General features: G+C 50.1%; 1 protein-coding gene across 1 annotated transcript in view; it reads right to left on the minus strand.

The window, feature by feature from the left end:
* The window catches only part of CACNA1E (calcium voltage-gated channel subunit alpha1 E), a 363660-nt gene extending 347111 nt beyond the window's left edge, over nt 1-16549 (minus strand). Inside the window, exon 1 of the mRNA XM_060295653.1 lies at nt 16422-16549. Within this exon, the coding sequence (XP_060151636.1) occupies nt 16422-16525 (104 nt within the window). The 5' untranslated portion in view covers nt 16526-16549. The remainder of the gene's footprint in view (nt 1-16421) is intronic.
* Nucleotides 16550-17573: the final 1024 nt, after the last annotated feature.

Below are 17573 nucleotides of genomic sequence, written 5' to 3' on the forward strand. Positions count from 1 at the left end.
TTTCCAATGAATATGTCTTTTGTAATGAGAGGGGAAAAGTCTATATCATTACGTTTTTTTAAACGGTTGAAGATTTTAAAGGCAATGGGATGCAAAATTGAGAGAATGTTAAACAGCCCAGATAAGCAAGATTGGGAGACTGCAAATATGGTTTCTCCGGGGCCAGGCTGAAAGAAGCCTTGCGGGGAGAGGCCTCAGGTACTTAACCTGAGAAACAGCAGCTAGAGAAGTGGTCACAAAGGAGACAAGCACAGGACAGAGAGGGGATGGTGAGGAAAGGTAACAGGGTAGGTTAGGTTTCGAGGGTTGGTCCCTTCCCCCGACACTGGAGGGAGGTAAGTTCTAGGTTAGGGTAGAGTTTTAGGTTCCTGGACCCAATTCCAATACAGGGTGGGGTGTCCCCTACAATTCAATTCAATTCTGACACTATCGACCCGGAGATACCCTACGATTCCACAGGTTAAGGGATCAGTCCTACAAGACCTCCCCCCATTGCCTCCACTTCAGATTCCAATCACAAGCCCAGGTTGTTACTTGTGCTTCTGACCAACCTGCTACAGATTGGAGGTTCCCATCACCTGCTCCTTGGACTTCAGATGCCTACTGCAAGCCCAGGTTGCTACCTGTACTTCATTAAAAGGTATGAAATTTAGCCATTTTCAACAACATGGATGGACCTAGAGAATATCTTACTAAGTGAAGTCAGACAGACAAAGACAAATATCATATGCTATCACTTACATGTGGAATCTAAAAAACAATACAAATGAATCTATTCACAAAACGGAAACAGACTCACAGACAGAGAAAACAAACTTATGGTTACCGAAGGGGAAAGAGTGGGGAGGGGATAAATTAGGAGTATGGGATTTACAGATACACACTACTATATATAAAATAGACAAGCAATAAGGATATACTAGCACAGAGAACTATATTCAGTATCTAGTAATAATCTATAATGGAAAGTAATCTGAAAAAATAATATATATATATTACAATCACTTTGCTATACACCTGAAACTTAACACAATATGGTAAAACAACTGTACTTCAATTTATAAAAAAGAGTCATGATGTCTTCAAAATGATAAAATGACATACCTCTGAGTTTCAGGGTCAGTATGTTGTGATCTAAACCAAGTCAAAAGCAACTGGAGAGCAAAGATGATGTACCCCTGCCACATCAAAAATCACTTCACAATTTCAGCTCCTTATTCAAAGCAAACACCAATTTTCCATTCAAATTTCCTTTTAAGCAGAGCTTAAATTTATCTTTTGCCTTATTTGTACAGTTTGAATTGATTTTTTTTTAGCAAATGGTCATTAATTTCTACATGAAAAATTGAGGAAGAAGCATACTCCTTTGGAATACCATTTTTCTATTTTATGTATGTGAAATAAATTACTCATAATAATTTGTAGGCAAAAATTGTTCAGGCTGTTGTGTGTATATGAGTGCGTTTCTGGGTGGGGAGAGTTCCATAGCTTTCCTGGGATACTTGGAGGAGCCCATAAGCCTGAAAAGGTCACCACAGTTCCAGATCTAACAATGGCTGAACTTATAGAAAAGTTAAGTGTCAGTGGCCTTGTTCCTTTGTGACAGTGTTAGTCCCTGGGCCCTCTATGAACCTTACTTATTTACAGTCATATGAAATTGCAAGGTCCATGTTCAGCAGAGTTGTGACGTAAACGAAAATGTGGGTTCAATCCCAGCTCTAGCTGTGTGATTCTGGGTAAAACATTTAATCTCTCTAAGCCTTTCATTTTATCCGTAACAACTGGCCAGGTCATTACAAGCTCAAATTAGATGACATAATGAACATGCTTTGTCCACTATATAATGTCCTAGAATTGTAGGGTTGTATTGTAAGGTACATAATGTCCTACAGATGAGGAAAATGAGTGAAGGAGAACTAAGTAATTTACCCAAGATCAGACAACTAAGAATTGCTGGATTCAAACTGGATTCAGATCCAGATAAGCCTTCCCCCTCCCATTATCCCAGGACTCAGACAAAAGGATATAAATTATCATCCAGTGAGCCTTGGCCCCTTATTTTACATGTACAGAGATGCAGAACCCCTCAGAGATGCTCTAATTGCCTTCTAAAAGGCCTACAGGAGCGGTCTACCCCCCCCAAAAAAATGTGGGGGGTCTCAGGAGATAGTCTCAGACAATCCGCTATGTCCCAGGAAAGATGATAGAGGGACTGACTCCTGACAAAGGCTGGACACAGGTGCCTGCCCATCTGCAGCCACAGGTCTGGGTCAAAAGCTCTCAACCCTGGCTGCAGCTTAGAATCACCTGGGGAGGTGTAGAAAAAATATATATCAATATACATATATACATACATACATATACATGCATACACACATTTCAATGCCAAGACTCCACCTAAGAGTATCTGCATCTGAATCTTTCAGAGTTGGAATCTAGACACCCATATTTTATAAAGCAAACTGGGAATGGTGTAGGTGGGTCACTGAAGCTCAACGTGTAATGACGGTCCTGCTTCCTGGCTACAACCTAAGGAAAGTGAGGGACAGAGAAAGACTGCAATGGACTGAATGTTTGTGTTCTGCTAACATTCACATGTTGAAATCCTAAAGTGATGGTATTTGGAGGTGGGGCCTTCAGGGGGTGATTAGGTCATGAGGGTGCAGCACCCATGAATAGGGTTAGTGCCCTTACAAGAAGAGGCCAGAGAGCTTGGTGCTCTCTTTCTACCTGTGAGGACACAGTGAGAAGTCGGCCGTCAGCAGCCCAGAAGAAGGGCCCCACCAAAACCTGACCGTGCTGGCACCCTGATCTCAGACTTCCAGCCTCCAGAGCTGCAAGAAATAAATTTCTGTTGTTTAAAAGACACCCAGGCTATGGTACTTTGTTACAGCAGCCCAAACTGACAAGCCAAAGATGAATAATAAACGTTAGTGAAAATGAGATTAAACACATCACGAGAGCATAAGAAAGTATGAAGCTTGTCGGTAAAGGTAAATACATAGACAAAAAATAGCCCTGAGATGTTGCTGCTGTTAACCCCAGAAAGATAAAGAGACATGTCAGGCTACTGGGTGACAGGCTCAGGTCTACCTAATGCCAAGGATTTTCAGCCTCCACTGAGCTCTGCTGCCAGAAGCATCTGAGAGGAGCCCGAGACAGCAGAGTCAAGCCCAGACGCCAGGCAGGTGATCCTGGCTGGCGAAAGTGAGGAAAGACCCAGACCCTCCACTGAGAGGCTCCAACCATCTCCATAGGTGTGCAGACAGGTCGGAGCAGAAAGGTAAGCACTCACAACAGAGGAGCACCCTTGGGAGAACAGGTCCTGGCTGGTGTTCCAGAAGGTTCTGGCCAGCCCCCGTGCCTCTGCTCAGAGTCAAGTCTGTACTGTGTGGATGGGGGGGGACATGACATCCTCCCTCCGTGTGGTGCAGGAGTCCTTAAAGCAGTGTGGTGGATGCCATGACATGCCCTGTCTCCCCTTCAGGACTGCAGGTCGTTTCCCCCAGCTGCTGGGATGCTGTTGGCACACAGTCCGCACTGTCACCCCCTCAGGAATTGCCTTACCTGCAGCTGCCCACCTGGACCAAGGTCAGGACACCTTCAGGGCCGGTGGGGGGCGGAGCTGCATGCATCCAGTGTCTGGTCGATGAGGGAAGAGAAAGGCCTGGCCTCTCTGCCCCAACTCCAGACAACTCTGGAAGACCATCCAAGTTCTAGAGTCCTCTACCTCCACCCCATGAGGTCATCTGAGGCCTCTGTGGAGACGAATTGCAGCCCAACTTCTCCCTCAGCCCAATCCTGCTTCCCTCCCTTCCTCTCCCCCAGTGCTGATCTCAAGAGCACCCCCAACTCTGCATAAACATCCTGCACATTAATCCTTGTCTCAAGAGTCTGTTTCCCAGAACCTGGTCTGCAACAAGCAGCCTCCCACCCCTGCAGCAGCGTGGGAGCAGAGGCCCCAGAGCAATGTGGGAAGGAAGGCAGGTGTCCTAGGCACCGGAGGGTAAAGGATGGGCTTGACAGAGCCTGGCCCTTAGCCAAGCCAGGGCCAAGTGCAGGAGGAGGCGATGCCTGCATCCCAGCCCAGAAGATGTGGCTCTGTCTTAGCCGCATGGCCCCCAACTGGCTCCATAGCCTACTTGGGAAGACGGGGAAGGAACAGGGCTGAGTCCCAGCCAGGCGGCCTAAGAAATTTCCATGTCAAACAGCGTACAAACGTGGGAAAAAATTATTCTCATCAGATTGGAGTTTACGTCAATATCAAACCAAGATTAGTTCTAAGTAATAAAGGCAGGAGGGAACAGAGGCCCAGAGAGGTGAAGTGACTTACCCAAAGCCACCCAGCTCCCAGGTGCTAGAGCCCGGATGGAAAACAGGCAGTCCCACCTATCATTTATCATGTGCTCTGAGCCATCTGACCACACTGCCTCAGACAGCAAGCAAGGGCTACCTCTAATCCAGATTACAAACAGAGCCCAGAGACGTAAAGAGGCTTGGCCAGGGTCACACAGCTTCTTGGTGACAGTCTCCTCTATAGGAACATTTCTTGAGCAACTTTATACAAGCCTGGCACTATATGCACGGGCCAGATGCTACACCTCATAGGAGTGTACGTGTAGTGAAGGGGGACGGTGGGGTTAGAACAGTATTTATGTTGAGGCAATCTTCCTGGGCCACCTCCCCCTAGAGGGAGCCTGTGATGTGAAGGCAAGGCTCCTCCCTGAGACAACTACACCCAACGCAATCTGGCAAGTGTCACTTGCCTGCAGCAGAACCAGAATCACAAACCTGCCACGTGGGCCAGCACACACCAGCCAGCACCATCTGGACAGTAACCCCCAACCCTGCCCGCCGCCCCCCCAGCCTGTTTCCATTCCGCCCCCCAACCCAAGGAGGCACACAGGGTTCCCTGGAGGAACTTCTGAATTCAGCCAGCCCCTTGCAAGGAGGCCCCTACTCCACCCAGGAAGGCACGAGGGCTCCCTGCTCTGCGCCGGATGCCACAGGCTGAGCCACGAGCGTCCCCGAAGCGTCGCCCTGGCTCTGGATAAAACCGATGCTGTCAGCATGCTAATTATTGAGAGGAGAGGTTGGGCACACTGACTGACAATTAATGACTCCATCTCTCTGTTTCCTGCTGGCATATTATTAATTCATTGTGCCTCTCCGGTGGGGCCGGAGAGATAATACAGACTGCGAAAGTTCACATTTCAATTTGCAGCCAAGATGAGAGGAGGGGTTTGGGGAGAAGCCACAGTCCTCAGGGGGCGAGAGGGCACAGTGTGGGAAAGCCTCTTCCACCCACCCCCTCCTTCAACTCTCTCCTACAGGAAGGAAAGCGCGTGTCACAGAGGCTCAATCACAGAGGGTCGCTGGAGCGCGGCTCGTAATCACCGAGCGACCGGAAACTCCCCTGGAGAGGGGCTATGTGAACAAATTGTGGTTCTAAGGAAACTGCATCTAAGGAATACTATGCAGCATGAAAGAGACACTGTGGTCATCTTTCTAGAAACTGCCAGGGAGAGATATCCATGATAGAATGTTAACTTAAAATTAAAAGCAAAATGCAGACCTGTACGTCTAATATGATTGCACTGTCATGACAGAAGGAAAGGGAGAGACAAGTGTTCCCAGCTTCAGCACAGAAATAAGGGGAAGAGAGTCACCACAGTGGATGATGGCTGGGGAGCGCTGAGATGAGGGGGGAGGGGGATGAAGATGGACTTGACCTCAGCATACCCAGGCCAGGTATGTCCAGCCACCCTACCACACACCAAAGAGCACGCCCCCAAGTAAGTATTTCTGTACTCTCAGAACAGAAAGAGAATTTGCCTAACTCCTCCCTGTATTCTTTATAAATGTGGGGAGGGATGCAGCTCTCCCATCACCGAGATCAGCAGGTGGTGAGCAGCGTGGCCCGGTAGTGAGATGCGTACACACGGCAGAGGGTCTACACGGGGCTTCCCAGGTAAGAGGAGGAGGGAAGGGAGAGAAGCAAGAAAGGAACCCAACCCCACATTTACTCATTCCTTTCCACACTGGGCTTTGAAAAACAAATGAGGAAGAGAGGGGGTGAGAGGGGCCAGCAGCAAGGAGAGGTGGAAGACGGTACAGGTGGGAGAGCAGGCCTCTTGAGGGGCATCCTGTGCTGAGAGGAGAAGCAGCCCCTGAAAACAGCACAGGCCAAAGGTCACAGCAGACTGGCCACAGGGCCTAAGGTGATGCACTTCTTTCTCTCCACCTCTGCTTTCTCATCTGAACGTTAAAAGAGAAATTACGTGAGGCGATGTTTTTAAACGTCTTGCTCATCACAATACCCGGAATACCGCAGGTGGTCTGTATGTGTGTGTGATCTTCAGCACCAAGTATGTCCTTTTCTACATGTGTCTTCATCCATTCTGGCACTTCCGAGAGAAAGACATCCCTGACTCATCTGGAACCAGGCATCCAGGTGAGCGAAGGAAGGGCAAGGCAAGGCGGTGAGGGAGATGGGAAGCCCTGCGCGCTCACCCAGCTCTGCAAGGCCCTCCATCTTCTGGCTTTGGTGTCCTTACCTGTGATATGATGGGTGACCCCTAGACTGCTCCGGCCCATTCCAGCTACACAGCACTCTGTGAAAAGCTTCCAAGTGAGAGACAATGGCTGCACTACACAGAAGTGACCACTTGGGGACACCATAAAACAGGAAAAATTATCTCAAGAAGCAGGGAAAGTGTGACAAATTGTGCCGCTGACAGTAGAGGGCGCCCCTTTCCCCATTTTCTTCAAAAAGGTGTCTCAGGGGATAGAATCGCTTCCTATCTTGACGTGTTCAGAAGGCTGAACGTCTTCTGAAGGTACCCAGGCATGGATCATGCTGGCAGAGAGGAGATGGCCGGGTGGCGGGGAGGAGAGATTGGCTCAGCTGTCCCTCAGAACAGACAAGACTGATGCTGCCAGAAAGGGAAGCACAGACACGGACTGGACACCTGGGGCACATCAGGAATGAGAGCTGGGCTTCAGACTCACACATTCTCCTCCCCGCCTCCTCCTTCCTGACCTGGCCTTGAAGGGACGAACCAGGACAACAGAGACTCACCTGACCCCACTAAGTGCTGGCTCCTGGCACCATGCTCTGGAGAAGGTGACACATTCTGGTTTCCCTTAGGGCAGCCAGTGGCTCAGCGAAGGAGCAGAGAGGGTATGAGGGGTGAAAGTCACCAGGCACTGCGGGAGGGGGCTGGGCACCTGCACAGGGACCCCCGCTGCTTAAGCTCCCCACCATGCGTGTCCCCACAGCCTGCTCTCTGAGGGAAGCTTTCACAGAACTGCCAGAAGGTCTGAAGGAGAAAAAAAAGTAGGGAAAGGAAAGTCATTAGAGAACAGACCTAGAAGAAGACCATTTTTTTGAAATCCCTGGAAGACAGGTAAAAAAAAAATTCAAGGATGTGTGCTGAAGCTCCCCCAAAGGGCCATCCATCCTAAAGCCAGTTTCTCGGGGTCACCAGAACTGTGCTGGTTCCCAGGGTGGGCTGGGGGGTGGTGCCCTGTGCCGCTCAGAACTCCAAGAAGGCAGGGCATATGCTGCAGGTCCCCGCTTGGCTCGTGGCTTCCAAACGTGTTGTTGGCTAGTGATAACGCAGTGTGTTGAAGGCTCATGATTTCTGTGTTCCATTGGCACGTGTCCTGGTTTTTGCAAGGCTGTTATATATACTACAACCCTAAGAGCCTGAAATGCCTTGTCTGTGAGTGAGGGGGCTGAACTCTGCAGGGCTGCCTGCTCAAGCGCCTTCGGGGCAAAGCTGGTCCTCTAAACCGCCTGAATCAGCCCTGTCTGAGGCAGTAGGGAGTGATGGGGACTGCAGTGACCTTCCTGCCCCTCCTCAAAGCATACAAATTTAAATTGTATTAAAATATCGGATCATTCAACGAAGCACTTCTATTCAACTGAGCAAAAACTCTGCCCCTGTGCCCTCCTGGCAATGACATTTTTACAGACTCTAGTATTCTAAGAACTAACCCAGATGAGCCTGATTTTGCCAGCAAGTGACAGCATGTGGAAGGACATCCCCACTTAGTCTGACTCGTTCTGCATGGGGTTAGCTGCCTTTCAAGAGTTCAGAGAAAAACTGGCCACATGGCTTTAAAAATTGAACCAGAAAGCTTCAAGATTGAGACGTCTGGGGTTTTTTTTTTTTGTTTTTTTATACAGAATTTGTCACGGATGTTGAGTGTGGTGTGAAAGCTGGCGAGAATGTTGGTGGCGTGTTTGAGTTACCGTCTCTCCCAATCTGGCTGCCCCAGTCCCGCCTCCCAAGATAGCACAGCTGCAGGGCTGTGGGCGGGAGTGATGGGTGGGATTTACAGGGCTGGGTCCTCCAAGCCTTTTCATTCACCACAGTCCACTGACCTTGCCATCAGAAGAATGGTTTCTGTAAAGCAACAGCAGTCACCCAGCCCTCAGGACCCCAGTTTCCTCATCTGTAAATGAGGCAGCCGGACCAGGAGGCGGGGAAGGGGAAAGGGAAGGGGAAGAAGGAAATGGCTGGGTGCACACCGACTCTTCACCACGTGCTGGGCATTGTGCATTTCCTCGTTTCGCCACCTGAGAGCTGCTGGGGTCCGCTGACTTATGCAGCTGATCCCAACCCTGACTGCACCCTCTGTGCCACGGACTTCAGCAAACCTCCACGCCCTGCTGTAGACAGGGATGGCAAGTCACGGCTCTGGAAGGTGAGGAACCCAACATTAGGGGGAAAACAACCGAACACTGGACTAAGTACTTGGCATGTTCTTCAGAAAGGTCAACGTCCTCATCCACAATCTAGCTAAGGAAGAAAATGAAACCCTGAATGCTTGAATATTTTTCCCCAGGTCAAATAACACATGGTTCAGTGTGATCAAAGGAAGGTGTGAAGGAGGATAGTGCCCAGATGACCTGCAACTTAACCAACCTGGGTTTTCACGGCCCATGAGGCTTTACACCCCAAGGGCGGACGCTGGTCTAGACTCAGAGCCCTGAGCTCCCCGGACCCCATAACGCGTCTGGGGGCTGTCAGAGGCCGAGTGAGCATCGAGATCATGATTATAACCATGTCAACTGTTCATTGAGCAATCATTCATTCACTCACATATATTCACTAAGAGCCTGGGTGTCAGGCGTTGCTCCCAGCACTGTGACTATGGAGGGGACAAGGCTGCGTGGCGCTTGCGGGGCGAGGCAGTCAACTGCGTAGGGTGATGTGACCCAGAGTTACCAGATGTCTAGTTTAGACTATGTGGTGAAGGGCAACCTCTCTGAGGAGGTGTCATTTTAGCTGAGGTCAGAATGACAAGAATGGACCAATCCTGTTAAGTTCTGGAGAAAGAACATTCTGGGCAGAGGGAGGAACCAGGGCAGAGACGTAAGCCGGCACGGGCCTGGCCTGAATGAAGGCAGGTGGGCGAAAGTATAGGGAGGAAGGGAGAGAGTGGTCGGGATGAGGCCAGAAGCCACCCAAAGACCAGGTGGTGTGGGAATTCGTGAGGCAGAGAAAGGAGTTCAGATTTTACTCTGAGTACAAGGGCAAGTTATGTCACAGAATCACGGCTAAATTTACATCTTTTATAAACATCCCTGTCTGGTGAGTGAATAGACACATTCCTGATTACAGAGAAGCCAACACGAGGGAGAGGCCAACAGGGAGGCCACTGCAGTGGTCCGAGTGACAGTGGTACAGAAGAGACTGGCAGCCATGGGGATGGAGAAGTGCTCAGACTTGGAATATGTTTGGGAGATGTGTGGGTAGAGGGCTTACCAACTGATTGGAAGCGGGAGAAAAGGGCAGGACAGCAATAAAGGATCCTGAGAATCTTTGGCTTGGGGCAATGCACAGATGCGATGCCATTTACAGGAACAAGGAGGCAGGTGGGGTCGGTAGAGGGTCAAGGGTTCTGCTTCAGCCATGTTAGGTTCTCGATGCTGGTTAGACCACCACCAGTGTGGAGATGCGGGGCTAGCACTGGGCTACAAAAGTCAAGAGTTCTTAAGAAATCTCCATTCGGGAGTCATCTCTATATATGTGGACCTGGTTGAGGTCACCCAGGGAGACTGTGTAGGCAGAGGCGAGGCCCAGAATAACTCTGGGGCTCACCAACATGTTGAGGACCCACACCAGCATATGTGATATAATAAATATGGCCAAAATTTACAACAGATCAGCAAGGCAAGTATTATTACTCTCCTCCACTCTAAAAATGCAGAGAGCTTACAATCAGCCCCAGGTCCCACAGTGTACAAGTTTAGAATCAACCCCACTAGTTTGAATTGGGTTCCTGTCACTTGCCCGGGCTGTGTAGTCACTGCAGGGGATACTAAGGTGGGCAGAACACCTCCGTGGAATAAGACAGGAGTTGAATCAGAGGGCCTGGTGTGAATCCTCATTAGCTGTGAGATTCTGGACAACTAACGTAACCTCGTCAAACCTGAGTTTCCTAGTGTGTCAAATCACATCTTTCTTTTTTTTTTTTTTTCATTTTGCAAATATCTATTAAGAGTCTATTACGTGCCGGGTACTGTGCTAAGTGATGGAGACACAATGCGATTCAGACAAACTTCTCTGCTCTACAGTCTAGTGGAAGAGACAGACATGTAAACAGGCAATTACAATATAGCGTGATAAGTACTATGATTATGGAAATACTGTTTCCCTCTTCATAGAGTAAGTTGTACCAACCTACGCAGACTTTAAAGTTACACATATTTTCCTTTCTTCCAAATCCAAAGGCAATAATAGTCCCATATGAAATGTTTCCATTCTTTATAATAGTACCTGTGATTTCCATTAGAATAAATAACATGCAAAGCGTCTAGCACGTAGCCAGTGCTCAATCGATAGCGGCCGCTGTTATTAAGACTTGGGTTTTTTGACCTAACGCCACCTCTAGCTTTGCAGCTCATTTTCCTTTCTGTAAATTAGAAATAATAATAGCTGGTCCACAGGGTCATAGTGAGGGTCAGATAAGACAGTATATATGAAAATATTTTGGAAGCTTGAGGGAATTATATTACAGCATTAGTAAAACATGGTTTCATGCCCACTTGCTAGAGCTATAAAACTTAAGTGTTAAACAAAAGGTCTCATAACCAGTACATTGGGCCTAAGGAAACCTTTTAACAGGTTCTTTGGGAAATAACATTCCGCACAAGAAAATCTGCTTCATCCAAATGACCTACAGTCCGTCTTCAGGAAAACGGAGACCCTTTCCTTGAAGTCTCCTCCTACCCTCCCAACTCCCCCTCCCAGCATTTAGCTCCCCCAGGCAAAAGCAAAAATGCTGGAAACAGCCCAGGTTGGTTTCTAGTCTGCTTCGTGCGGCACCAGAGTCCTGAGTCAGCGCCAAGGAGGCAGGATCTGTAAAGCGGGTGGTGTGCGTGTGCCATAGGCTGTCAGCTGTGTGGGCGGTGGACAGGGCCTAGGGAGGGGCTGGAGCTGAGGAGCAGGAGGAGCTGAGGAGGGAGGAGCAGGAAGCTGGCAGGGCCACCGACAGACTCCTTCCTGATTTCCTACTGCAGCAAATCCATGCTCTGCAGAAAGACCAGGCTGCCCTGTCCTACTGCCAGGAGGAGCCTGTCTATAAAAGGTTAAGTCCGGAAAAGCTAGAAGGCAGAAGACAGAAGAGAGAAGAAGGCTCCATCTCCCCAAGGTGCACCACAGACACGGGGTCCTGAGCAGCCCTGAAGGAGGGCAGAGAACAGACTCCCCACTTCCTCTGCTGATTGTTCAACTGGAGGGCCTTGTGCAGTCAGCAACCTGCACAACTGCACAGCTGACCCAGAGAACTCAGTTACCTCTTTCCCTGGAAGCTAGCTGATTGGAATAGGTATCAATTCCCCTCAGTGCGTTTATTTCATCATTCATTCAACAAACAGTTATTGCGAGTCAACTACATATGGGACATTATTCTATACACTGAAAATAAGCAAAGTCCCTGCTTTCAAGAAGCTTACATTTCAGTGCAGGGAGACAAATGTACACACACAAAATACGTGTGTGTGTGTCTGCGTCTGTGTCTGTGCATGTATCTCTATGTGCTTGTATGTGCACGTATGTGTGTGTTGGGAAAATGATAGTCAGGCTATGATGAAAAATAAAGCACAATAAAGAGACCTCAACAGAGAGGGGTCAGGAAGGTCTCTCTGAGCAGGGGCCTCAGTGAAGTGGGGGGTGAGTGCTCTGAGGGGAAGAGCACTCCAGGCAGAGGGAACAGCAAAGACGAGGGTCCTGCGGTGAGGTGGGTTCAAGAAATGGCCTGAGGCCAGCAGAGCTGGAGCAGATGAGTGGGGGAAAGATACAGAGATGAAGTCAAAGACGCCTGTGCATCTTTGCAGGAGAGAAGTCAAGGTCAAAGTCGAGGAGGGAGGTCACGCAGAGCCTTGTAGACGATGCTAAGGACTGGGGTTTGTTCTGTGGGGTGAGCGCCGCTAGAGGGTTCTGAGCAGAGGACTGATGCAATGGGTTTCTGAAGACTCTTTCATGGAAACTCTATGCACTATCTTTCCAGCTCCTTTGTAAATCCTTTTTTTAAAAAGAAAAAAAGAAAAAAAAGGAAAGGCAAAAAAGGACGATTCACTGCAGTGAGGGCGACAAAAGCCTGATTGGAATGGGTTCCAGAGGGAATTGTAGGAGAAAATTTAGAGATAGAGCGAATAGACAAACAGGCTTATCATGCTCTACATGGGCACCAGACCTCCACATGGAGTGTGATGAGGGGTTGGTCCACAGAAACAGGAGGAATGGCCTGGAACAGGGGCCAGGTGCAGCAGGTGGTCAGTGCCGGTGAGAGCTCGTACAAACCTCTTCGACTGCTTCTATTTTCCCAGTGAAGTAGGAAAGCAATTGTGGTCATGAGCTAGGAACAGGCTGGCAAGAGATGTTGGGGTTTGAGAATGAAGGGAAAAGTGTGTGAACTAATCTCTAAAAGAGTGTGAGGGTGGATGAAAAAGGAAAAGTAGTGGGATTTCTGGGCAGGACTAAGGGTGGACCTGAGGTAGGGGTCACAAATTTACAGCCAGACCAATGAGCACAGCTGTGAGTTTTGCTATAGCAATGTTCAGCTGCCCAGGTGCAGGTGAAGAAGAGGTGGCAGGTGGGATTTAAGCAGGGCTGGAGTTTTGCCAGACCAGTATAATGGAGCACCAGAGGGGCAAGGAAGTCGAGGGTGAAAACAAGGAAGTGATCACCACGATGGTGAAGCATGAAGTGGGCTGAGCAACTTGGGAGTCATCCAGCATCCTGGCCCTCGGCTACTGACTGGCTCTACCTTAGAAGGTGGCAGGAGAAAGAGCTGAGAGAGTAGGAGGAGACCTCAAGTGAAATGTCACCATTTTTCTCTGGAAAGTATTTTTGGTGCTTACAATGGAGTTTAACTTGATAAGATGGGAAATGAGGATACGGCTGGGGAGGGGGCAGTGACAAAGTAATAGGATCAACGTCTTGTGGAGGCCAGTGAGATTAAAGAATCTTGGAAATGCAGCACCAGAGGGAGTGCACTGGACAGAAAGGAGGTGACGGTCAGACAGTGGGATGAGTGAAACTGAGACCGTGGAGCAGTGCAGTTACGACACGGTCCAGGCTAGCCAAGGAGATGAGGTCTCAGCTGGAAGCCTGGAGCAGAATCATCGGGGAGAAGAGGTTAAGGAACCAAGGGGCCAGGGTACAAGAAGAGTTATCTAAGTGGATATGGAAATAACTAAGAACTGCCGGCAGGAGAAGAGATGGGGAGAGAGGCAGTAAACCAAAAGCTGAAATCTTCCTGGCATGAAGGAGGGTGGTCTGGGCGTCTGTACATGGCTGCAGCAGGAAGGAACAGCAGGTGGTGCTGTCTGATGCCACGAGCTCCAAACTGGCGTTTCAGGACAGGTATGAGGAATAATGGTCTGGAAGCAACAGCGAGAAGCAAGGAGACACATACCCCACCTTCAGGCTCAAGGGTACAAGACAGTGTGGGAGGGAAGACAGCCATCACGTGACGCGGCTGCAGGTCAAGTAGCATTCTTGGGAGAGAGGCAGGTTCCACTTAGAAGAGGAGGTGAAGGGACTGTCCAGAGAAGGCTCTTGCTGATGATGGAACATGAGTCCTAGCCAGGGCGATATCAGGGAATTTGGGAATTTGGGGAGAGGAGGAAGGGGATCAGACTAAGGCATGCACAGAGCCTTGTGGGGAGGGAGTTTGTGGTGAGGAAAAGGTCTTGGTGGTATTGACCACAGAGATCTCCCAACAGACTGCAGTGACGGCTGTGAGTGCTGGGAGCAGGGAGGGTGTGGCCACGTCACTCCCACTTTCTCCGCAACCCACTCCATCTAGAACCTTGCCCCATCACCCTACTGAAATTGTTCCCATTAAGGTCACCTCCATATTGCCAAAACCCAGTGATTCCTCTCCATCATCATTTTATTTGACCTTCCAGCAACATCCAACACAGATGGTGTTCCTTCTGACACACCCTTCTTTTTGATTCTCTATCCCTGTGCCCTCCGGCTTTCTTCCTACCACTCCAGCCACTTCTTCTCACCTCCTTTGTGGGCTCCTCCTCTACCGCTAGTCTTAGAGGTTGACATGACCTCAAGCCATTGGTGTGTCTGCTCTGACTCCCCTCCTCATGGACCCGCCCTGATGAAAGCACAGTCTCCCACCATCCCCACAGTCACTCCATCCTCCAACTAGCAAACGTTTAACTTAGAGAAAGACCTAAGAGTTATTCACAAATCGCTAGGCATGGTGAAGCTAAGTTTTCAGTGAGTGTTGTAGGAATTCTTGAGTTAGGTCGTATGACAGGCATTGAGCGACATGAAGAATGTGCAAGACAGTCTCTGCCCTCAAGCTGTTCAGCATCCTCTTAAGAAGACAAGACAGAGGTGCATAAAAATATAGGACTTCTGGAATACGAAGAAATACCAACCATAAGAGTTGTACCGTATTCAAATGGTCATCTACTTTCTCCTACTTGTTTTTCAAAGCCATGATGAGATGACTTACCACCTATAAGGTCACCCTGGGAATTAGCCCCATGTCTCTCAACCCCCAAGCCAGTGCTCTTGCCATGGCATCTCAATGGATGGTTGAGATAAGGAGGACTGCGAGAACTAGAATAAAAGGCACTGTGCCTTCAGAGTTAGAAGCACGGATTCTAGAACCAGACTTCCAGGGTACAAATCACTAACGAACCTCAAACCACATGAACAATGCAGTTAACTATCAGAGTGACCTTGGGAAAGTCACTTAACTCCCCTGTGTCTCGTTGGTTAAATGTGGACAATAATCGTACCTACCTCATAGTAATGATGAGAAGTAACATGAGTCAGGTAAGGTGCTTAGAATGTTGCTGGCACTTAGAGAGCTATGTAAGGTTTTTAAAACTAATAGCACTGGAAGATGATTAACAGGAGAGAAGGCCTGTTGAGTGCTGAGTGCCCAACTCCTCTCTGAATCCCAGGAGCCTGGTACATGTCACTGAATGAACGAACTTATAACAACCATAGGAAAAGACCACCAGAGATCAGTTAATCTACCCCCATTTGCACCATACAGGATGTCCACCAAAAGCAGGTAGGTAAAATTCCACCATGACCGGCACCGTCAAAAAACACCTGTTGCTAGTCTAACATCTAACAACTCAGTCTAAGGCAAGAGAGAGAAAGACATACAGATCACAGGACATGCAAACATGCAGAATAAACACTGGCATCCGAAGGACAAAGTCCCTGGGTGGGATGTAAATGTGGAGTGACTGAGAATTAAATGAAATACTATCTTCCTCTACTTCATGACTCCTAGGAGTAAACTCCCAGTCCCCAATAAGCATCAATCAGGGTAAAGGTAGCCCAGGACAGAACACAGATCCTTTTGCTCTACACAAAAAGATCAGAAATAAAGTCATGGAGGGGTGGGGGGGGAGGGAAATCTTGGTCAATCTCTTCTATCCACTGAAGACCTGTCCCCAAAAGTAATCATTCACTCAAGAATGACACCAGAAAGAGGAGGGTTACAGCAGCAATTCCGGAGGGAAAAACGAGAGAGATGCTTCCCAGTTGGGTGGATTCTCCATGGTTTATAGAGCTCCTCTTCTCAGGGAAGCTCAGGGTGTGAATCAGAACCCAGTGCTTTCTGCCCAGGCTCTCAGTAAACTAGGTGTACTTCGAGGGGGAATGGGGAGGGCGGGCTCCAAGTGAACCAGCTGTAGCCTCAGTGAGGTTCCGCGCAGCCTAGGGCTGATCGGTGAGATCAATCGGGTCTGACCTCAGGGAACTACCTCGGAGGGTCAAGCCCCTCTTTGGCGGGAGCAGCGATAGATCCCTTCCCGCGGGACCACCAACCCGGTCCCCACGCCCCCTCGGCTCCTCCCTGGCCACCAGCCGGGCTGACGCCGTGCTCCCCCATCCCGCCCGCCGGGTACTCACTCCCACTCCTTGCGCCGCGCCTGCGGGGTGCTCTGCATCTTGTGCGCCTCGTGGGCCTTGATGATGTCGCGCTGCTCGATAAGACCCCCGCGCCGCCGCTTCATCACCTCGGGGCTCACCGGGAGGAAGGGGCTGGAGCCGCCCTCCCAGCCTGGGCCCTCGCCCTCCTGCACCGGGAAGAAGTTGTCGAAGCCGGCGGCGGAGGCGCGCGGGGAGGCCGGCAGCATGCCCGCCTCGTCCGAGGCTTCGGCCTCGAGCAGGGCGCACTGCTGGGGCCGCCATGCCTCCTCCTCGGGCAGGGCCAGGACGTGGCGGTGGCGGCGGCGGCCCTCGGCCCCGGGCTCAGGGCTCCCGCCCGCAGCCGGGCAGAGGGCGGGCTCCAGCAGCCTGCGGCCGGGGCTCAGTCCACGCATGTCGGGCACCATCACAGAACATTGCTCTGCGCGGGGAGGTGGGCGAGAGATAAGGGGTGGGAGGGCGGGGAGGGGAGGGGTGGGCACGAGGGAGATAGAGAAGAGAAAGAGGTTAATGACTTTGTCGTCCAGGGCAAGGCTTCCAGCCTGGCCCAGAAACTGGCACACAGTAGGAACTCAATAAATGATGGTTGAACTCAGGAGCATGCACTGTGGACCAGGCTGTGCGCCAGGTGCTGGGTGTCTACAGTCAAACAACGTAGACTTGATTTGTGCCCCCATGAACTTCAGTCTAGCGCAGAGGACAGACGTTGAAGACATAACTGTATGCAACTGTGATGAATGTCTCAGGGTGCTGCTATCAGGAGAGGAGAATGCCAAAGGCTGTCCTTCTCAGCCCCTATCTCGACAGCTACCTGGCTCTCCTGGCCCGTTGTGGTGAAAGAATGCCCCTAACCCTCTCCCCAGCTCCCCTGGGGAAGTCCTACCCACCACCTGCTGCCCTAACTCTCACACCCTCTCCCGCAGGACTGCCACAGGCAGGCTGTTCGGGAGAACTGGGTCCCGTACATGGGCTCCTCCCTCCTTTCCTTATGCTCATTCGCGCAGGATCTGGGGAGCATGTGTGGAATCAGGTGCCTCGGCGGGCTCCCTTGAGCCTCATTCTCCTCTTCCATGCCAAGGAGGATGTGGCCGGATTTGCCGCTGAAAGATGCGCTCATTCAATCAACATTAACCG

This window comes from Globicephala melas, chromosome 1, assembly GCF_963455315.2.
Source record: "Globicephala melas chromosome 1, mGloMel1.2, whole genome shotgun sequence".
Lineage (NCBI taxonomy): Eukaryota > Metazoa > Chordata > Mammalia > Artiodactyla > Delphinidae > Globicephala > Globicephala melas.